General features: G+C 40.6%; 1 protein-coding gene across 1 annotated transcript; it reads left to right on the top strand.

The window, feature by feature from the left end:
- Positions 1-3206: 3206 nt before the first annotated feature.
- Positions 3207-19151, top strand: LOC117440900 (interferon regulatory factor 2-like; the record flags this gene model as incomplete). Its single annotated transcript, XM_071202133.1, has 6 exons — positions 3207-3502; positions 5563-5655; positions 5741-5840; positions 7928-8104; positions 8246-8295; positions 19085-19151. Coding segments are annotated over exons 2-6 (481 nt in total), but the record flags the coding sequence as incomplete, so codon positions are not given.
- Between the last annotated feature and the right edge of the window lie 210 nt (positions 19152-19361).

The raw sequence follows: 19361 nt of genomic DNA, 5'->3' as shown, positions 1-19361 counted from the left end.
AATTTATCGAGCTCAGAAAAGTTATCGAGTCCATTTTTATTTATCGTACGATAAGTCAATTTATTGATTATTGCGACAGGCCTACTTGCAGGGTTTATTTTCATCACATTGGCAGAAATTGGCTTCCATACCTCAAAAACCAAAACTATTGACATGCAAGGCAATAGTGGTTAAAAACACACAACAAAAGAAAACTAAACTAAACTCAGGATTTACTATTTCCACAAACATTTCTTAACCAAATGTTTTACTAAATATGTGTCAATGGAAATTTGTTGAGCCTTTTAAGTAACCAGAAACTGCCTCCTTTTCAGATTTCTTTAGTAATATTCTGACTTTTAAACATTCAGTCCAAGTGTGTTCAGAGAGATTAGATTCTTTTTTTTACCCTTCTGTTGTCTTTGCGTCAAATTTGACCCGTCTCTAAATGTTTTCTTGTAAAAGAAATGTGGTTATTTCATCTAATTGCCACAAAAATCACATAGTTTCATGCAATGTTCTACGCAACAACATTTATTATCACTATTTGCATTGAATGATGGGACTGTTGCATTTATATTTTATCAAAATAGATTCATGGCTAACATTTGACATCAGGGATATTTCTGATTATAACTATAGTCAAAAATGGAGTGTTTTAAACTCCAAAATGTTAATTTTATGTGTACATTAGGTTTATTTACAATAATATGAACAGCTAAAAAGGTGTATCCAAGATTTGGGTTATGATTTATACACTTTATAGACAGGACTAAAGTAGCTGAGAGAAAGACAACGCAAAGGTTACGTTTATATGAAGCCATTCGGTTTCTGCACCAGAAGGTGGCAGCATAATAAAAGTGGTGTTGCACTAAAGTGTCAGCAAGGCACTTTAATATTACACCATCTTACAGTGAGAAAGAATTGAGTATATAAACTGATTGATGAACGGCCAGGACCTGACAATCTGCATTTTCTTTCTTCATGTGTTGTGTACCTGGTTCTAATCTGTTCACCAAGTCTGATAAAGGGCCTGTTATTAAGCCTGTGGTGTACTTTGCCCCAGAATACTGTAATATGAATGATTAACGCTTTACTAGGATTGTTATGTAAGTTATTGGTGACAGGTGAAACAAGCAGCCACTAGAGGAAGAAGAGAAATATTGAATGTGTTCTGAGGGCCTTTAATTAAAAAGTGCACTATTCCAGGAAGTGGAGATCTTCTCCTACATTAACGTGTGTGTGTGTGTGTGTGTGTGTGTGTGTGTGTGTGTGTGTGTGTGTGTGTGTGTGTGTGTGTGTGTGTGTGTGTGTGTGTGTGTGTGTGTGTGTGTGTGTGTGTGTGTGTGTGTGTGTGTGTGTGTGTGTGTGTGTGTGTGTGTGTGTGTGTGTGTGTGGTGTGTGTGTGTGTGTGTGTGTGTGTGTGTGTGTGTGTGTGTGTGTGTGTGTGTGTGTGTGTGTGTGTGTGTGTGTGTGTGTGTGTCAGCAGTAGATAACCCTACTGGTCCGGAGGGCTGTAAGTAACAGTAACACTTTATATGACAGTAACGGCCCTCTGACAGACACCATTACATGCATTCAGTTTGTAGGTAGTAAAAAATAGTAATTTTGAATTCCTAAGCAAGTTTATTTTTGGTGTAAACAGAAAGAGCTGTTGGGGGGGGGGGGGGGGGCAAACTGTGTAAAGCAAAACAGCCTACATTTAAAAGCTGATTTATATATGTATCCATTATTACATAGAAAGAAAAATAATCGCCAACTATTTAAGTCACAGATTACTTAGATAATTATTCCTTTAAGTGTTTTTTTGGGCAAAAAATTGCAGAAAATGTAGTCTTTTGCTTCTTAGATATACTGTAGAGATGAATTATTTTCTGAATATATTTGGGTTTTGGACCGACAAAAACAAGATATTTAAAGAAATGTTTACATTGCCTTGGACAAATTGATACAACTACATTATTTGTGCTTTATTATTGTAAATTACAAATAAGTACATGTTTAATTAGCTAGATATAACTACGGTGCAGTTTCAGGGGGTCTATAAAAAAACATGCAAAATGAAACTGAATTTGTCAAATGCAAAATGCTCTTTGGTATCTCTTAGTATGGGATATCAGGTCAGTGCAGGCAAATATCAACATTTTCCAAATAACTGCAGGTGGGTGTAATCTCTCACACGCGCTTGCTTGAAGTTTCTTGTTTCGTTTCCACCATCAGCAGTGCATAAAGGGGTATTTGGCCTTTGGGGGGAGGAGGGGAGGGGGAGAGATAGAGGAAGTGAAAATGAAATCCAGTTCAAAGATCGTCTATGGTTAAACAGAGTGAGCCCGACATGATGGCTGAGGTACAGTCGCCCCACCATGTGATTGGCTTATAAAGGCTTTTGTGGTTCCAATAAAATTGAACAGAGTGAGCCCTCTTCGCTCACCTTTAAAGGTGACGTGCAACAACATTAACAGTGATAGCCATATAGTTTAAATCTACTACCCCACATATAAACCAAACCGTTTGAGACCCACTGAGAACTTAGACTAAGTTAACTATCTAAACACTCAGAGAGTCCTTTACCTCACCTGAGCTGAGGTTATCCCGAGCTTGAATGACACACAGAGACCAATCAAGGGCTTTGATTTATTATCTGTATGACAGTGGGCATGTCGGCAGGCCACATCATGTAGACAGCCAGTCACCCTGTGTGAGGCAGGCCACTTCACAGGGACTGGGTACAGGAGGCGTAGAGCGAGGGATCAGTGTCCACAAGTTAATCGACCGCAGATACAAATACAAAATACGACGAATAAAATAAAAATAAAAAGGGTCGCGAAATATACCCGGCCGGCGGTTAATATACCTGGGCGGCCCGCCCAAGTAGTCTATGTGTGGGAAACCCTGATATTATCTTGTAGCCTATTGGCATTTAGCAGGTTCACATTTGCATAAAGCAGTATTGAGAGTTACTATATATCTCAGCAATGTATAAGCTAAAACAACACAGACATTACATTTGATCAGAATACAGGTTATTGCTATGGTAGTTTTGCACAGACAAGAAACACAATCGACATGATGGCTGAGGTACAGTCGCCCCACCATGTGATTGGCTTATAAAGGCTTTTGTGGTTCCAATAAAATTGAACAGAGTGAGCCCTCTTCGCTCGGGATTTCCTCGGGAGCGCGCACGCAGCCAAGAAACTTCCGCCACGCAGCTCGCGATAGCCCCAAAGCAAGAGCACGAGTGCAGGCAGGAGGGGGATTTCCAGCTCTAGCCCCCACTTCCCGAAGCAGCCGTTGTTTTGCTTTCGGTCTGAATACAGAAACAGAGAAAAACGACGGCCATACTTTCCCTTTTTCTACTTTAAACCACCGATAAGTGAAGTTGTATAATTGGAGCTGCGCGTGTTGTTGTGACAGCAGGACTGCGAGGCTGCAGGCCGTCCAGACTGATAAGGTAACATCTTATTTCCGCATGTTAACGCTACTGACTTCCCGCAGGACGACATGACGGCTGCCGGCCCCCTGTGTAAGTGAAAGTGGTACTGTAGTTTTTCTCTGCCGTTTGTTGACGAGGTATGGGATTTATTTTCACTTTTGACACGCATGTTTTGGGGTCAGCACGCTGGCAGATAGCAGACCAACAGAGCACTGTTAACTCTTGACTTAACGCCACTGCCAAATCCAACTTTAATACCTAACAAACCTGCTGCTAACACTTACCTAAAGTCAAATATCATATATAATATGGCAATTACTAACACTTGCTAACATGAATCAAAAGGACACTTGGTTGCAAATGTCATATTTTAAAGGTATTTTGGTTTGTATTTAGTTATGCGAGTAAAATTATGTGACCAAATGTATGTTGCATTCAGGACTTTGTGCATGTGTTAGTAAATCAGAGATGTTTTTTTTAAATACACTACAGCTAGTCGTGTTAAGGAACTTAGTACTTTTACTCAAGGACTGTACTTAAGCTCTATTTTGAGGTACTTTACTTGAGTATTTCCATTATGCTTCTTTGAACTTCTAATCCGCTACAATTCAGAGGTAAATATTGCACTTCTACTCAACTACAGTCAAAGGTAAATATTGTACTTATACTCTACTACATTCATGTAGTACATTTACTTACTTTGCAGATATATATTAATGATAAACAATATCATCAACACTGAATAAATTCACAAGTATACCTTAAGTAAATATACAAAAGTATTACCATCAAAATATACTTGAGTAATATTTTGATGGTAGGACTACTACTTAAGTGCAATATTTGACTACTTCTTCGACCTTTGAATACATCTAAAGTGTCATGTACTGCAACTTACACGTGTTTTAGTTGACATTTAGGAAATGAAATGTGTAATTCATATACTGTATATTTATACATGTATAAGCAGGGCAAGTCATGTGGGAACACTCTTCAAAATCATATTTGAACTTAAAATAATAATAATTACATTTGCAAGCTACTGGTGCATAGCTTGAACAAAATAGTACTAAATATCACTAATTGTGCACTCAAAAACATGTTTCCGCAATCTAACTATTTACCTAACACATTTAAATACCATAACATACACTATTTGAACTATTTCATGTTTTAACAGGGTTTACCCCTGTGGTCCAGAATGAATGTCTCTGATTGAAGACAGTTAACCTGTCTCTACTGTACGGTGGATGTTCAAACCCCTGCGGTTATTAAACGGCTAATGCGTATTATTTGACGCGGTGCCATGTCACCCTGTTGTGGAGCTCAGTCTCACGTCAGGAGGCTCAGTGCACCGTGTGCACCAGGGAGTGTCAGCTCACTGCCGGACTTTGAACACATCACTCTGCAGGGAACATAACTGCGCTCTTAAATCAAATTTTTCATAATTTGCTCCCAAATAAACATGCCATATTTATTAATCTTTTAGTTCTTTCTCTGGTCCCTTTTGTCTCATCTTCTAAAATATGTTATTTACTATGTTTTCTTTTCAGACGGTATGTGGCTGTGGTTTTGATAGTGCAAGTTGACTGTCATGAACTTGGCAGGAGTCTTATCTTTACAACCGCAGATAAAAGGAACTCAACTCTCTCCTTCATTTTGCTCACAGAGGCGGTACACACCATGTTTTCTATTGCTGTAATAATAACAACCGTTCCTTAGGGTCCGTACAAAGTCGTCAAAGTTTGGAAAATACTTTATCTTTTCTGACCATTTACATGAACACAAATCTATATGACACACTACAGGAAAGAGAAAACCATGAAAAGCATAAGGCTGCTGCTTTAATAAAAAATGTCTACTCTTCAGCAAGGAAAATAGGCCTTTACAATAGTCAAACAAGTCAAATACGGAAGAGGCAAAGATGATTACGTAATTAAAAGGGTTAGAAACTTTGTGTCGACGGTGTCTTCCACACATGTTGCCCATACCTGTGTCTTAAAGGCTGGTGCAGTGGGATTTTTGTTGTGTTATAGTCCCTTGACTACAGAAGTCCCCACGAGATGACAATCTTATTTGACCTTTTCACAAAGAAACAAAAAACTGGCTCCAACATACCAGTTTATGTGTCAATGTGTGTGTGCTCGCAGGAGACGATGCCCACAGAGAGAATGAGGATGCGGCCGTGGCTGGAGGAACAGATCGACTCCTGCCAGATACCGGGACTCAAATGGGTCCACAAAGTAAGTATACACTTTCACACACACAAAGAAACACACACACTTTTATATTATAGTTCAATAGCTGACAGAATGTAAATGTGTGTAGGAAAAGCGGATATTCCAGATCCCGTGGATGCATGCAGCGCGTCACGGCTGGGACCTGGAGAAAGACGCTCCGCTCTTCATGAGATGGGCCATACACACTGGTAACACACACACACACACACACACACACACACACACACACACACACACACACACACACACACACACACACACACACACACACACTGTGCTTCTCCTTTTCAGTGGTTGACATGGTCATACGGCTAGACACCGCACCAGTTCTGTCTAAAATCAGTGAAACCTTTAATTTGCGGGACATTTGTAAGAAAGAAATCACAATGATCACGTGTCTCAATCAGTAGGGACACAGAACGTGATTTGATTCGCCACATTAGAAGGATTGATCATTTATAATTCACATCAAGTCTCTAGAATATTCTTTGTATGTCTCTTCTGCTTCATTATACCCACCCGGGTAGTTTGAATTATTTTACCTTTACCAAATATTGCGCTTGGTGTGTTTGGGATATGGCGCCACGATGCGACTGGGATACACATTTGTATCAATTGTGCAGCCCTAAAATGTCCGTCATTAACTAAACAAACAAACATCAGTTGCGCAAATTGCGCCATTTATGTGACAGACAAAAGAGTATGTGACAGACAAGAATAGTCAATTCTAATGTCTAATGGGGAGAAAGAGATGTCCTGTATGGGTTGATTGTGCGTTGATCAACAGATCAACATTACCAACAGGTAATGCCACAGGGTTCCGGTGGGCATGTAAACAAATGCATAATACTGCACTATACTTTGCTGCCTCACCCGGTTGCATAGCGACGCTTATTGTTTAGGTGTCTTTTAATAAGCAGGTAGTCCTATCATTAGCTAGAACTAATTAGATCTGATCGATATGGACATAAACGCGAGTGAAGTCTAATCTGACGGGAGAGAGAGATCAGCTGCTGCTGACAAGTCGACACGCAGCTCTGCATGATCACCTGCAGCGGTGAGCGGACAACACACACTTTAATGACCTCTCAAACTACCGTAACTAGCTATAGATATGTTTAGTTTTACTGTCGGGTCACTCATTACTGGATCCGCGAGCTGCATGATACTGACGGGCTGTCAGGAGAGGGAGAGCGCTCTGTTTATTATTCCCGTGTTATTGTAAATTACTGTTCACTTTTGAATAATGTAGGTAATCGACTGCTCTAATTAGTTTGTTTAATATCGAATCATATCAATTTGTTTTAAAGCACAATAAATAACAAAGAAGACCTTTGACCGGCACTTTTCTCATTTTGTCCGGAAGATTTAAACTTTAACGGACATGTTGACCGGCGAAAAAATATTCTAAAGGGAACTCTGGGCGGTAGTGTGTATTCGTCATTCAAAAGAGGCAACAACCGGAAGACAGAGAAGAAGAACAGACTGCGTGATCTAAACAAACAACAAATAGCGTGCGCGTTCCATTTTCACTCGTCCATCGAAAACGTGTTTCGTGCGGTACTGGAGCTATCAGCCATTGGAGTGTTGCTTATGGAAGACATTCTCAAGCAACCGTTTCGCTTCTCATGCACTGATTCGCTAGCTGAAGAGCCAATCAGAGTGATTTCTTTGTCCGACTGCCTGTGGCCGACGCACGGCCATGAAAGGCCAAATAAGGCGTGTCACGGCCGACGGTGCGGGACACACCAAATTTGAGTTTGGGTGACAGGGCACGCTTCGTCGTCCGACTAACGAAAACGGCCGATTTTGGCCTGGTGTGTCAGGGCCTTAACAGCAACCGCTCTGTCACCCTGCAGAAATATCAGTGGGGAATATTCAGCTCTACACTTCAGAAAGGAAGCTAAAATCTCCTACAGTACTTAAAGCTATCAGCTGGAGACTGTTGGTGATATTATACTCACTAGCCATATTTAGTCTGCTGAACAATAAGTGAACTGATTCTATCAAGTGTATTCATTTACTGCTGAGCAACAAAAAGCTCTGGTCATACCATGTTATCAAACTAAATAAGAGTGTGATAGTTTATTTAAGGTGATTGTTTGAGGTGTCTTCCTCCACAATCGGCCATCACAAAAAAAGTACATTCCTCTAATTTTCTGTATTTCTTTGCAAAACAGTAGAAGAATGCAAGCTGGATAATATCTAAATAAAATGAGACATGAATAATTATATACCTGGGAAAATATGGTAAGTTCTCTGTGTTTGTGTGCAGGTAAATATCAGATCGGCATAGACCGCCCTGACCCGAAGACGTGGAAGGCGAACTTCCGCTGCGCCATGAACAGTCTGCCGGACATCGAGGAGGTGAAGGACAAAAGCATCAAGAAGGGAACCAACGCATTCAGAGTGTACAAGATGCTCTCCTCCTCCGAGAGGATGATGAAGAAAGGTGAGCACAATCACTTTTCTAGATTTGATCTGTTTCTCCTATAAATACTTGTTCATAATTCTATATTTATTGAATCAATACTCTTTCCATTTATATTGTGGCTCAGTTACTGAACGTTTTTATTCTTTCTGTATATTTAAGTGGAAAAGAAGAAGACCGACAAGGAGGGGAAGCCAAAAAGGAGTAAAGAGGTACATGAACACAACATTTGAGAGAGAGAGATCTAGATGTTTTTTATTTTAAAGAAAATTCAGATTGAACATGGTAAAAAAACTGTAAATTATAGTGTCCGTCCAAAAAATATGTTGTACTTCTAGTGAAAACTAACCTTGGATGATGGGTTAGTAGACTAAAAGCTTTAGGATACCAAAGTACAACATATAATAAGTACCCTGTATCAAGATTGATGCAAAACAAGTGATATTTGACCTTTTTAGACAGATTTAGCAAAAGAAAACCTCTTCTGGGGCCATTTGGGTGGATTTTCCATATCTCTGGCCCCCCTTGCTGGATTTTGACATGTGCCATGTCTTTCTAACCGTCAGAGCCAATGGAATCGAGGGGAACTACCACATAGTCCTTATTTGGTAATGTGTGTGTGTTAGACTGCTGCATAGCCAAGACCGGAAGCAGCAGCCACTCTGGTGGCTACCATTAGCAGCTAACTTTTGCTCTCCGATTTTTACATAAAAATGGAATTATGGATTATAAATGAAAACATTTTTTTATACAGAGACGTTAAAAACCTATGGATTAACCGATTCAGCCGCGTATTTTCTCGGTTTAATGCCATTGAACACGTCTTTTGATCAGATTGACAGCTACGGTGAGACGATCTCCCTAGAAGCTCCGTAAAGGTACGTGTTGTGATGTCTGTGTTTGCTTCCCCTGTCGCGAGTTCGGATCACTCAGTGATGATACTATATACCTAAATAATCTGTGGAACCTCAGCTTTAATCGGATATCTTGTATGTGCAGCTACGATAAGTAATAAGGGTACTTTTATCTTGAGTTCTGTGCCAATGTCCGTTAGCATTTTTCGCTAAAGGGTCATTTAGATGCTGGTATAACACATTAATAGGTTCTTAAATATTAAGATCCCCTGACACAGTGTCGTGAAAAAAAAAACAGAGTCCCCGCCGACGGGGACCTTGGGGCTTAACAGGTTAAATCATCTCAGAAGTTTTGGGTTTTGTTCTTCGTGTTGACCCAAACCCATAAGACAATAGCAGTAAAAGTATAGCTGGAAGTCATCCAGCTGCCTTCATTGACACTCCAGTCTGCCTCATAATTATCCATCTTCCCTCCTCAAGAAAAGGAAGGGGAAAAACAGCTTTGACCTGGGTAGAAAATAGCACTTGCATTCTGGGTTAACAGCCTACAGTCGACCACTAGGTCTTAGATTCTTATTAAACTTTTCTCAATTTTAAACTTCTTGAAACCATGAAATGTTGTTTGTGTTGTGTTTTTACTTACCCGCAATTTCCTAAGCACACAACAAACATCTGCAACATTGTTCAGCCATGGTGCTGAAGCCAATCAGATCCCAACTTTGAGCAATACATTTAATCATACGTCTTAGCAGAACCCAATCAAGAGATATATATATATAGATAGATAGATAGATTCAACTTATGTACAGGTACCATGTAACAAAACGGTTTCTCTGCATTTGACCCATCCTAGTGTTAGGAGCAGTGGGCTGCCATTATGTACGGCGCCCGGGGAGCAGTCTAGGGAACGGTGACTTGCTCAGGGACACCTCGGTAGCACTTGGTCTTTCCGGGACTTGAACTGGTGACCTTCCAGTTGCCAAGCCAAGTCCCTATGGACTTCGCCACCACCTCCCTTGCTGACCATGAGCTTGACCATGTGGGAAAAAAGTGTTTTAGGTGACAAGTTTAATTTGCCCTCTGGATCATATGAGGGTTAAAAGATTCATGTGACAAGAATCAAAAGACATCTGAAACCAATGTCTCACAGAAGAAATAATAAACCCATTATACCCCTCCTGGAAACATTGTCCTCCAAACCATACAGATCATGTTTTCCAAATAAGATACTTCAGAGTACCCATCTTCACATACAATGTTATTTCAAAGTCCTATGACTCATCAGGAAAACTTTCTCCTGTCAAAAAGAATCAGCAATGTTAAAAATCAAGTTACATAGTCATCAAGCCATGCAGGGATCATGCAGAGTCATACAAAGTTCATGCATCATGTCTCACGATGGTTAAACTAATATGGCATAGTCAGAAAACCATTGCCAAATCACCTTTTTCGTTTGGTGGGTCAGTGTTACTGTAACAGTCAGGTATTGACAAATCAATTCACATTCATTCAGTCTTTGCAAAGTCTAAGTCAGTCTCGAGATCTCATGTCCTATAGTAGTGCACTTTGATATTCTACCAGCTGGAGTTTTTAATCAGTGACATCATTGTGTTGATGTCAAACAATGCAACAAAGTTTTCCCCGTGTTAGCAGCACAATTTTCTTCAGATGTTAAACAAACAAATGATCAATACACTTTATTAATGTACTGCCCCAAGGAAACACAAAGCCTGACAAATGTTCATGCAAGGCATTCCTAAGTGAACCTGCGGATAACGGCCTTTTTAATTAATATTCCAATTTAATGAATAACAATAATCATTTTATCAATTTGTTTACCCTTAGAAGTGAACATACCTCATAATGTTTCATCAGTATGTTAAACTAAGCTTTAGCCAAATCGATCATTATCACTGTTACAGATTTAACTGGTGATTGAACAAACAAAGCCTTTTTTGTTTACGACATGCAGACCACTAACACATTTTTCCATGTTCAGCATCAGCCTTCCTTACTCTAAAATTACGTTTTTAAATAGGAATATTAGAAATGGAACAAATATTCAATCTTCAGAAATGTTCTTAACAAATGGAGAGTAATGCCATCTCTCCATCTAGGAAATAGCCAACATGTTTAAAAAATGTCAGATATATAAAAATAAGCCTAAATACTCCTTTACTATCAAAGTCGAAATCTAGACCTAAGGTGAACAGTTTTGGTAATGGACAATTTAATCTAAAAACAAAACAAAATTGGACTTGTGTCTTTGCCATTTGTTCTTCAAAATACATTCGTAAATAATTTGTGAAGTTATCACAATATAACTAACCCTCTCTAGGATATCAAATCCGTTCATCTTTAACCAGATACTATTTCCCTATTTATTTTTAGTTCATGATGACAATGGTATAACGACCACACGTTTTACCCATAGCTAGTTTATATGTCAAGATTATTATGTGTGACATAATAATCAGATGTATATGCTAAACAAAGATATTAAACTTTAATCTTTTCAGTATTCAAGACTATCGTTAAACAAGCAGCGTCTTTTCTTAAACACTAAGCATAATGTTCTCCACCACCCTCTGGAAAACTCTTGCACAGTTATGCTGTCAAATCATTGCATAATTTCTTCAGAATCTGACCAGTCTGAGACAAGCCTGTCTCAAGATCTTGTCATGAGAACAGTCAGTGATTTGTTGTCCTCATACTTGCCAACCTTGAGACCTCAGAAATCGGGAGCATTTCAAAACCTCCGCGGTGGGGGGTGCTAGTGGATCGCCGGAGCTGTATTAGATTAACATTAACATGCTTATTGTAGTTGTAAGTGCAATGCTTTGCGGCCAGTAGCACCGTCCTTGATGGAGCATAGTGTGGGCTGGACCTGTATTTTACAGGAAAGGAGTGAGCAGAGGGTAGAGTTGTCGATTCTTGTTCTGTTTTCTGTGACTATCTTCCTCACCCTCTTTCAGTTGCGCGCGCAACTAAAGAGACGTGCTACCATGGAAACCAAACAATTGTGTAGCTATATTAAAGTCCGAGTGGAAACAGTCTTGAGTAAATGTCATTTGGTCAGAAATCGGGAGAAATGCGGGAGAAATATGACCCCGGGAGGAAACCGGGAGAGGGCAATGAAATCGGGAGTCTCCCGCGAAAATCGGGAGGGTTGGCAAGTATGGTTGTCCTCTGCAGCTGTAGTCAGTTGGATCAAGGAAACTCTTGTGGCACTGGGATGTCCAGAGGGGTGGAACCTCTGGATCAATGTGGTACAATCAGCAGACACACGTTGTCCTCTGCACAGTAAGAATCCCCAAAAACTGCAGTTCCTCTTCACACCACTGTTGCCTTGACAATGTGGCACAAGCAAAATGTCAACCTCCTCAGAGATGCGTTCTTTGCACACTTCTTCTGTTTCTGTAGTGAGCAACATTTCACCAACACACTGATTCAGAGTACACCAAAGGTGGTGTATAGCTATCCAATGTTGCTGTAATCACAGCAAATCAGCTACTAGAGAAAAACTCAATTTAAATCTCTCCCCCAACGGGTTATAAAATGAAATGGCTGAGTGTCTATATGGTCAGGAATGCTGAAACATGTGAATGTTAAAACAAACGAACCAGATTCTTTACTTCATTAAAAGTAGTAAAACTACATTGTAAAATCTCTTTTGTCTAGTTAACGTCCTGCTTTAAAGTTTTAGTCAGGAAAATAAAATAAACATCATCTTTAAAATCTTCTTTAAATTTGAAACCAAAAAGGTCTTCATTCTCCTTTACTTCAGTTCTAAGTCAAATGAGCAAAACAAGGAAACCCTCCTTAACCACTATAGATTCATATTTTATCTTCTTGCTTATTCTATCCATTTTCAAATTGTTTATCTAAGTTTTGTGTTACAAGCATGGTTAGGTTGTAACAGGATACAAAACTAACTGTATTCAGCGCTATATTTGAAAAACAAGTAATCTAATTTCAGTTAATGAAAATACTTTTGGAACCCTTAAAGGAATTATTGATGGAGAAGTTTCCTCACTAAATGTAATCTTCATTACTAAAGCTAAAACCAAAATAAATCATCCCGGAACAGTTTTCTTTCCTTATCACTCAATTGTTTCAATAAAAACAAAAAAAAGGCATTGTGAAAACTCCCACTCTTGAGAACATCTCAACACTTTATTCCATCTAAGCATGAATGTTTATGACAGACACGCCCTATTAATCCAAACCGGTCTATAATGGTATAAATTGTGAACTTTCTTAATATTAATTGTAAATTCAACGTTTGTTCTCTTTAGAATAAAGATAGGATAGTTGCAGCTGAAACTGGTTAATAGCAACTTTCTAGATAAGCATGTTGTTCTTATATCTAGTAAATATATTTTTATTTTATGTTACTCATAAAACAGTAAACCATAGGAACATTTTCCTGAATAGTAGTATATAAGTATATAACCTTTACTCTCTCTAGACCTCTTCAACATTACATTGCATTTAGCTGACGCTTTTATCCAAAGCGACTTACAATAAGTGCGTTCGACCAACAAAATACAAACTTGAAGAAAACAGAATCATATACAGCAGTGTTTCTCAAACTTTTTCATACCAAGGATCAATTAAAAAACACTCGCAGACCACCTAACTCCACAAATGTCCAAAAAACACATCGTTTTTCGAGAACTGATTACAAATCGCCTGAAAATGGGACAAACAAGTGGCAACATGTGTGACGAAGGGTGTTGCCCTGGGCTATATCATGCAATTGAAACTTAAGCTAGCTCCATTGCGGAGATATTCCCGCGAGAATGCGGAAAAGTTAAATAGATTAATTTATTTCAAATGTGAAATTTTACCAATATACTCACGGACCACTAGGGGGCGCTCATGGACCACCATTGGTCCGCGGACCACACTTTGAGAAGCACTGCACAGCATACTCACCGGACATGTCACCCATTGAGCATGTTTGGGATGCTCTGGATTGGCGTATACGACAGCGTGTTCCAGCAACTTCGCACAGCCATTGAAGAGGAGTGGACCAACATTCCACAGGCCACAATCAACAACCTGATCAACTCTATGCGAAGGAGATGTGTTGCACTGCGTGAGGGAAATGGTGGTCACACCAGATACTGACTGGTTTTCGGACCCCCCCAGACCCCCCCCCCATGAATAAAAACTGCACGTTTCAGAGTGGCCTTTTATTGTGGCCAGCCTAAGGCACACCTGTACAATAATCATGCTGTCTAACCAGCATCTTGATATGCCACACCTGTGAGGTGGGATGGATTATCTCGGCAAAGGAGAAGTGCTCACTATCACAGATTTTTTCAGATTTGTGAACATATTTGAGAGAAATGGTTATTTTGTGTATATAGAAAATGTTTTAGATCTTTGATGAAGTATCTCATGAAAAATGGGAGCAAAAACAAAAGTGTTGCATTTATATTTTGTTCAGTGTAAGTACATCAGGTTTCATAGAGCTAAAACATTTCAAGTGCTACTCAACTGGCTTAGATAAGGCCAGTCCTTATTAGTATATAGGTGCTTTGTTATAATTCTATCGCTCGAAGTGGAAGTCGAAAGAGATGAGTTTTCAGTCTGCCCCGGAAGATGTGCAAGCTGTCTGCTGTCCCTGATTTCAATGGGGACTCATTCCACCATTTTGGAGCCAGGAGAGCAAACCCACATGTTTTTGCTGATGGGGAACTTGGGTCCCCCTCGCAGTGCGGGTGCAGCGAGCTGTTTGGCCGATGCAGAGCGAAGTGCACGCGCTGGGGTGTACAGTTTAACCATGTCCTGGATGTAGGAAGGGAAAGATCCATTCGCAGCATGGTACGCAAGTACCAATGTTTTGAAGTGGATTCTAGCAATTACTGGAAGCCAGTGAAGTGAGCGGAGGAGCGGCATGGTGTGGGAGAATTTAGGAAGGTTGAAGACCAGGCGAGCCGCTGTATTTTGAATGAGCTGCAGAGGTCGGATGGCACATGCAGGTAGACCAGCCAGGAGGGAGTTGCAGTAGTCTAGGCGTGAGATGACGAGAGCCTGGGCCAGAACCTGCATCGCTTTCTGGGTACGCTGGGGACGTATCCTCCGGATGTTGTAAAGCGTGTATGTCAGCAGCGGACAGTTTGTTATCTAGGGTCACACCCAGATTCCTTGCAGTCTGAGTCGGGGAAACAATAGAGGTGCCGATGTTGATTGTTAGGTCAAGAGGGGACAATCTTTTCCCAGAAGGAAAAAAAGCAGTTCAGTCTTGTTGAGCTTGAGGTGGTGAGCAAACATCCACTGGGAGATGTCCGCTAGACAAGCAGAGATGCGTGCGACGACCCTGGGTCTCTGAGCGGGGAAAGGACAGAATTAATTGGGTGTCGTCAGCGTAGCAGTGGTATGAAAAACCATGCGGGCTAACGACAGATCCGAGCGAGTTTGTGTACAGGGAGAAGAGGAGGGGACCAAGAACAGAGCCCTGAGACAAGGGTTGGACTCGGACCCTCTCCAAGTTACCCTGTAGGTACGGTCTTTGAGGTATGAGGTGAGGAGGGAAAACAGACCCTGAAACTCCAAGTTCTTGGAGAGTGCGAAGGAGGATCTGATGATTCACCGTGTCGAATGCAGCAGACGGGTCCAGAAAGATGATGACAGAGGAGAGGGAGGCTGCTTTGGCAGTGTGCAGTTCCTCAGAGACAGCAAGGAGGGCAGTTTCTGTTGAGTGACCTGCCTTGAAACCAGACTGGTGCGGATCCAGAAGGTTGTTCTGATGGAGATAATAGGAGATTGTTTAAAGACAGCGCGTTCAAGTGTTTTAGACAGGAACGGGAGGAGAGAGACAGGCCTGTAGTTTATAACATTGGACGGGTTGAGAGTGGGTTTCTTTAGGAGAGGGTTTACTCTTGCCTCCTTGAGAGTGTTTGGAAAGTGACCAGAAGTTAGAGAAGTGTTGATTAAAAGAGGTAGAGAGAGAGGTAGAATATCAGGAGCGATCGTTTGAAGGGATAGGGTCCAGAGGACAGGTGGTCCTCTGGACGGGCAGAGATAATGAGGGTAAGAACCTCACTTGGAGAGAGAGGGGAAAAGGAGGTCAGTGTGTGGGTGAAAGGAAGATCTGGTGACCCAGCGGTGAGTAATGGTGGGTCAGAAAAAGAAGAGCGAATATCATCAACCTTTTTTTTCAAAGTGGTTAACAAAGTCGCTTAACAGAAGAGAGGAGGGGGAAGGGGCTTTGGGAGGGTCCAAGAGGGTGGAGAAGATGGAAAATAGTTTTTTGGGATTGGAGTAGGAAGATTGGATCTTATCTTGAAAGAAAGTGCTTTTTGCCTGAGAGATCGAAGCAGAGAAAGAGGAGAGGAGAGCCTGATAGGTTAGGAGGTCATCATGGTGTTTCGATTTCCACCGTTTCCGCTCTGCTGCCCGAAGGATGGTTCTATTAGCACGCAGTGCGTCATTTAGCCAGGGAGCAGGAGGGGCTGCCGAGATGTGAGAGGACAGAGAGAGTCCAGAGAGGATGAGAGAGTAGAGAGGAGAGTTTCTGCAGCAGAGTTTGGAGGCAGAAGTTGGAACGAGTCAGAGGAAGGGAGGGCTGAGAGCACCGATGAGGCAAGGGGAGAGGGAACGAAGGTTGCGGCGGACAGGTGCAGAATGAGAAGAGATTAGTCTATGTTATGTTTGGAAAGGGGTAGAGAGAATGAAATGAAGAAGTGATCGGAGGTGTGGAGCGGGTTTACAGAGAGGTTAGAAGTAGAGCAGTTCCTTGAGAATATGAGATCAAGGACATTGCCAGCTTTATGAGTTGGTGGGGATGGAGACAGTGAGAAAGCAAAGGGGTTAAAAGAGATGTTAGTTCAGATATCTTCCCTGTCTGGAGTTGAGTTGAAGTACAGCGGGAGGGCCAGTTTCAGGGATGTGTGAGAGGAGATGATCCAATTCCTCCAAGAAGGCGCCTGGTGGACGGTAGAGAACTAGAGAAAACAATGGTTAATTTATAGGATGGGTTGCTATGACGGCATGGAATACAATTCAAAACGTCTTACTTCCTCTCTCTCTAGACTCTTCAAAACATCTCACTTTTAGGTGAAAATAAAAAACTAAATATTTTTATTTCAATATAGCTACTTCATATACTCAGTAAATCTCGTTTTACTTTCCCTTAATGTTACTGTATGTAATATAATGTTTTTCCTTGAAATATAATTAAGTACAATTCTTAGTTAATGACAAATACCATGAACTTCAGATCACTCATTGATCTTTCACTCCTTATTTTTAAACTCACTCCTTCTTTCAGGCATCAGAGAAAAGAGCAAACAGACACACTGCTGCTCTCACGGCTGATACAACAAAGGGTCTCCTCTTCTACAGAATCGGAAAAAGGGGGAAATACTTTCAGACAAATACAGACACACCCCGGCTGGAGCTCTCAGCCTTTTCAGGAGAAGGGGGCTTCTTTGAACAATTAACAACAAACTATGGTATACCAAAACATTTAGCGCTTTACACAGACTCTACATTATATTACGGCCTGACAAAACATGGAAAACTCCACTTTTGTATATAGTGAATTCACAGAGTCTCCAGGCAAGTTTTATCTTTTTAACTCCCTGAACTCAGATCGGGCTTATTAATCTCTTAATTACCGAACGGACCGGATGTGCACTTGGCTCGAAGCAAATCATCCCCTCAGCCAAATGAATCTCTGAACCTTAAGACAATCATTAGGATCTTCTCAGGCAGAATTCACGACTACAAGGTCAGATACAGTGATTCCTCCAGCATTACATGTATATCGGCTAACAAAGATCATATCCCCTCAGTCAAACCTTTAGCTTCTCAGGCAGACTACGAGGTCAGATACAGTACAAACATTGATCAACATAAAAGGAGACACAAACAACAAACAAACAACCAAACAGAACAGTCAACAACAGATTTCAGCCATAGCTGTGCCTCAAATCCACTCCTCTGCTTTTTTTTTTTTTTCAATTTTGAAAAATAACCAATACAACTTCAAAAGTCAATTTCATTCCAAATACGTTCTGCTTACTGTGAGTCAGTATTTCTTCTGTGGAAGTCTCAAGTCTGGTTCTTCTTCTTCCTTGAGATTTACCACAGCCGTCAGGGCTGGCTGGCCAAGGGAGTTGAGACCACAGAGAAGGAACAAGCAACCTCCAGCATGGGCATCTCGGCACCTCCAAAATGTTGTGGCGATCCAGCACTCACACAACGGGGAGGAATCAATAAAACACAAACACAGATATAGCTGATCTGTAATTATTATTTAGTTGGTGCAACAAAAAAAAATAATGGGAAGTACATCACCTGCTGCACAGCAGCCAATCACGTAATGCCCCCCGACGGTGTAGCAACAATCGTACAGCATATATAGCCACACATTTTCCCTAAGCATGTTTAACGCACACACATTTTATCATGCAGCCTACCACACAAACACATGTTTTCTCTCTGAAAGCTATACTTGTATATGTTTAAATGTCATCGTCTCATGACATCTTTAGGAGTAGTTAACTAACAAAGGTTAACTATTTTTATAACCTAAGGCCTTCTCTGAACTTCCTCTACTCTCGGTGTCAGCTCACTTAAAATGAATACATCTATTGATAACTCAGAACGACCATTGTCTCTCTAACTGTGTGTCCCAACTCAATAACACCCATCATATGGAATACCATGTGATCTTTAATACATATCAGAAATACGCTGTATTAAACATTCTGCTATAACAAACGGACCAAATTGTAAATATAAGTGAGAAATGCTTAATTCCAAGCAACATTTAACAACATTTACAGAACAGAGCTTATTTCATATTTGACAAGTTTCTTCAGCACATTCTGGTCAGTTCAGTTTCTGTGTTTACATGCCTGAAATGCTTCATGGCGTTAGCGGGAATAAGCTGTTTATATTGTTACAGTGAATACTTGAGCATAAGCTGACTAACGTTCAATTACTCCAGCCCTGCACTCGTATATAAGTTTCTCAACTTCTCAGTTAGAAGTTATTCTGTAAAGGATACTATCTTCCAACGGCTTGTAAAAATGAACTTTAAAGGTTTTAACTACATGTTTTTGCTTTCTATGTGCTAACACAGGTCTATTCTTAATCTTAGTCTCCTCTTCCACTCTGTCCCCAGCAGGCAGGTTCTCCGTCTCCGATCAAGCAGGAAGCACTAGAGTTCACAGTGATCGACAGCGTCTCAGGTACCACACTACTGTCTTCTTTACTCATATTTCGTGGCTTCTTTTTTGTTATTTTTGATTTTTTTACTATCTTTCAAGTATTTAAAGCTGGTATTTGTGCAAAGCTTCATGTAAAGATCAGGCAACGCTAATATTATATGAATTATAGAATATCAATGAAGTGGTGGCCAATTAGGATGGTTACCAATTGGTATGATCCAAACATTTCCC

Source organism: Pseudochaenichthys georgianus, unplaced genomic scaffold (assembly GCF_902827115.2).
Source record: "Pseudochaenichthys georgianus unplaced genomic scaffold, fPseGeo1.2 scaffold_1316_arrow_ctg1, whole genome shotgun sequence".
In the NCBI taxonomy this organism is placed as follows: domain Eukaryota; kingdom Metazoa; phylum Chordata; class Actinopteri; order Perciformes; family Channichthyidae; genus Pseudochaenichthys; species Pseudochaenichthys georgianus.
The sequence above is the reverse complement of the archived record's forward strand: the minus strand, read 5'-3'. Positions and strand labels throughout refer to the sequence as shown.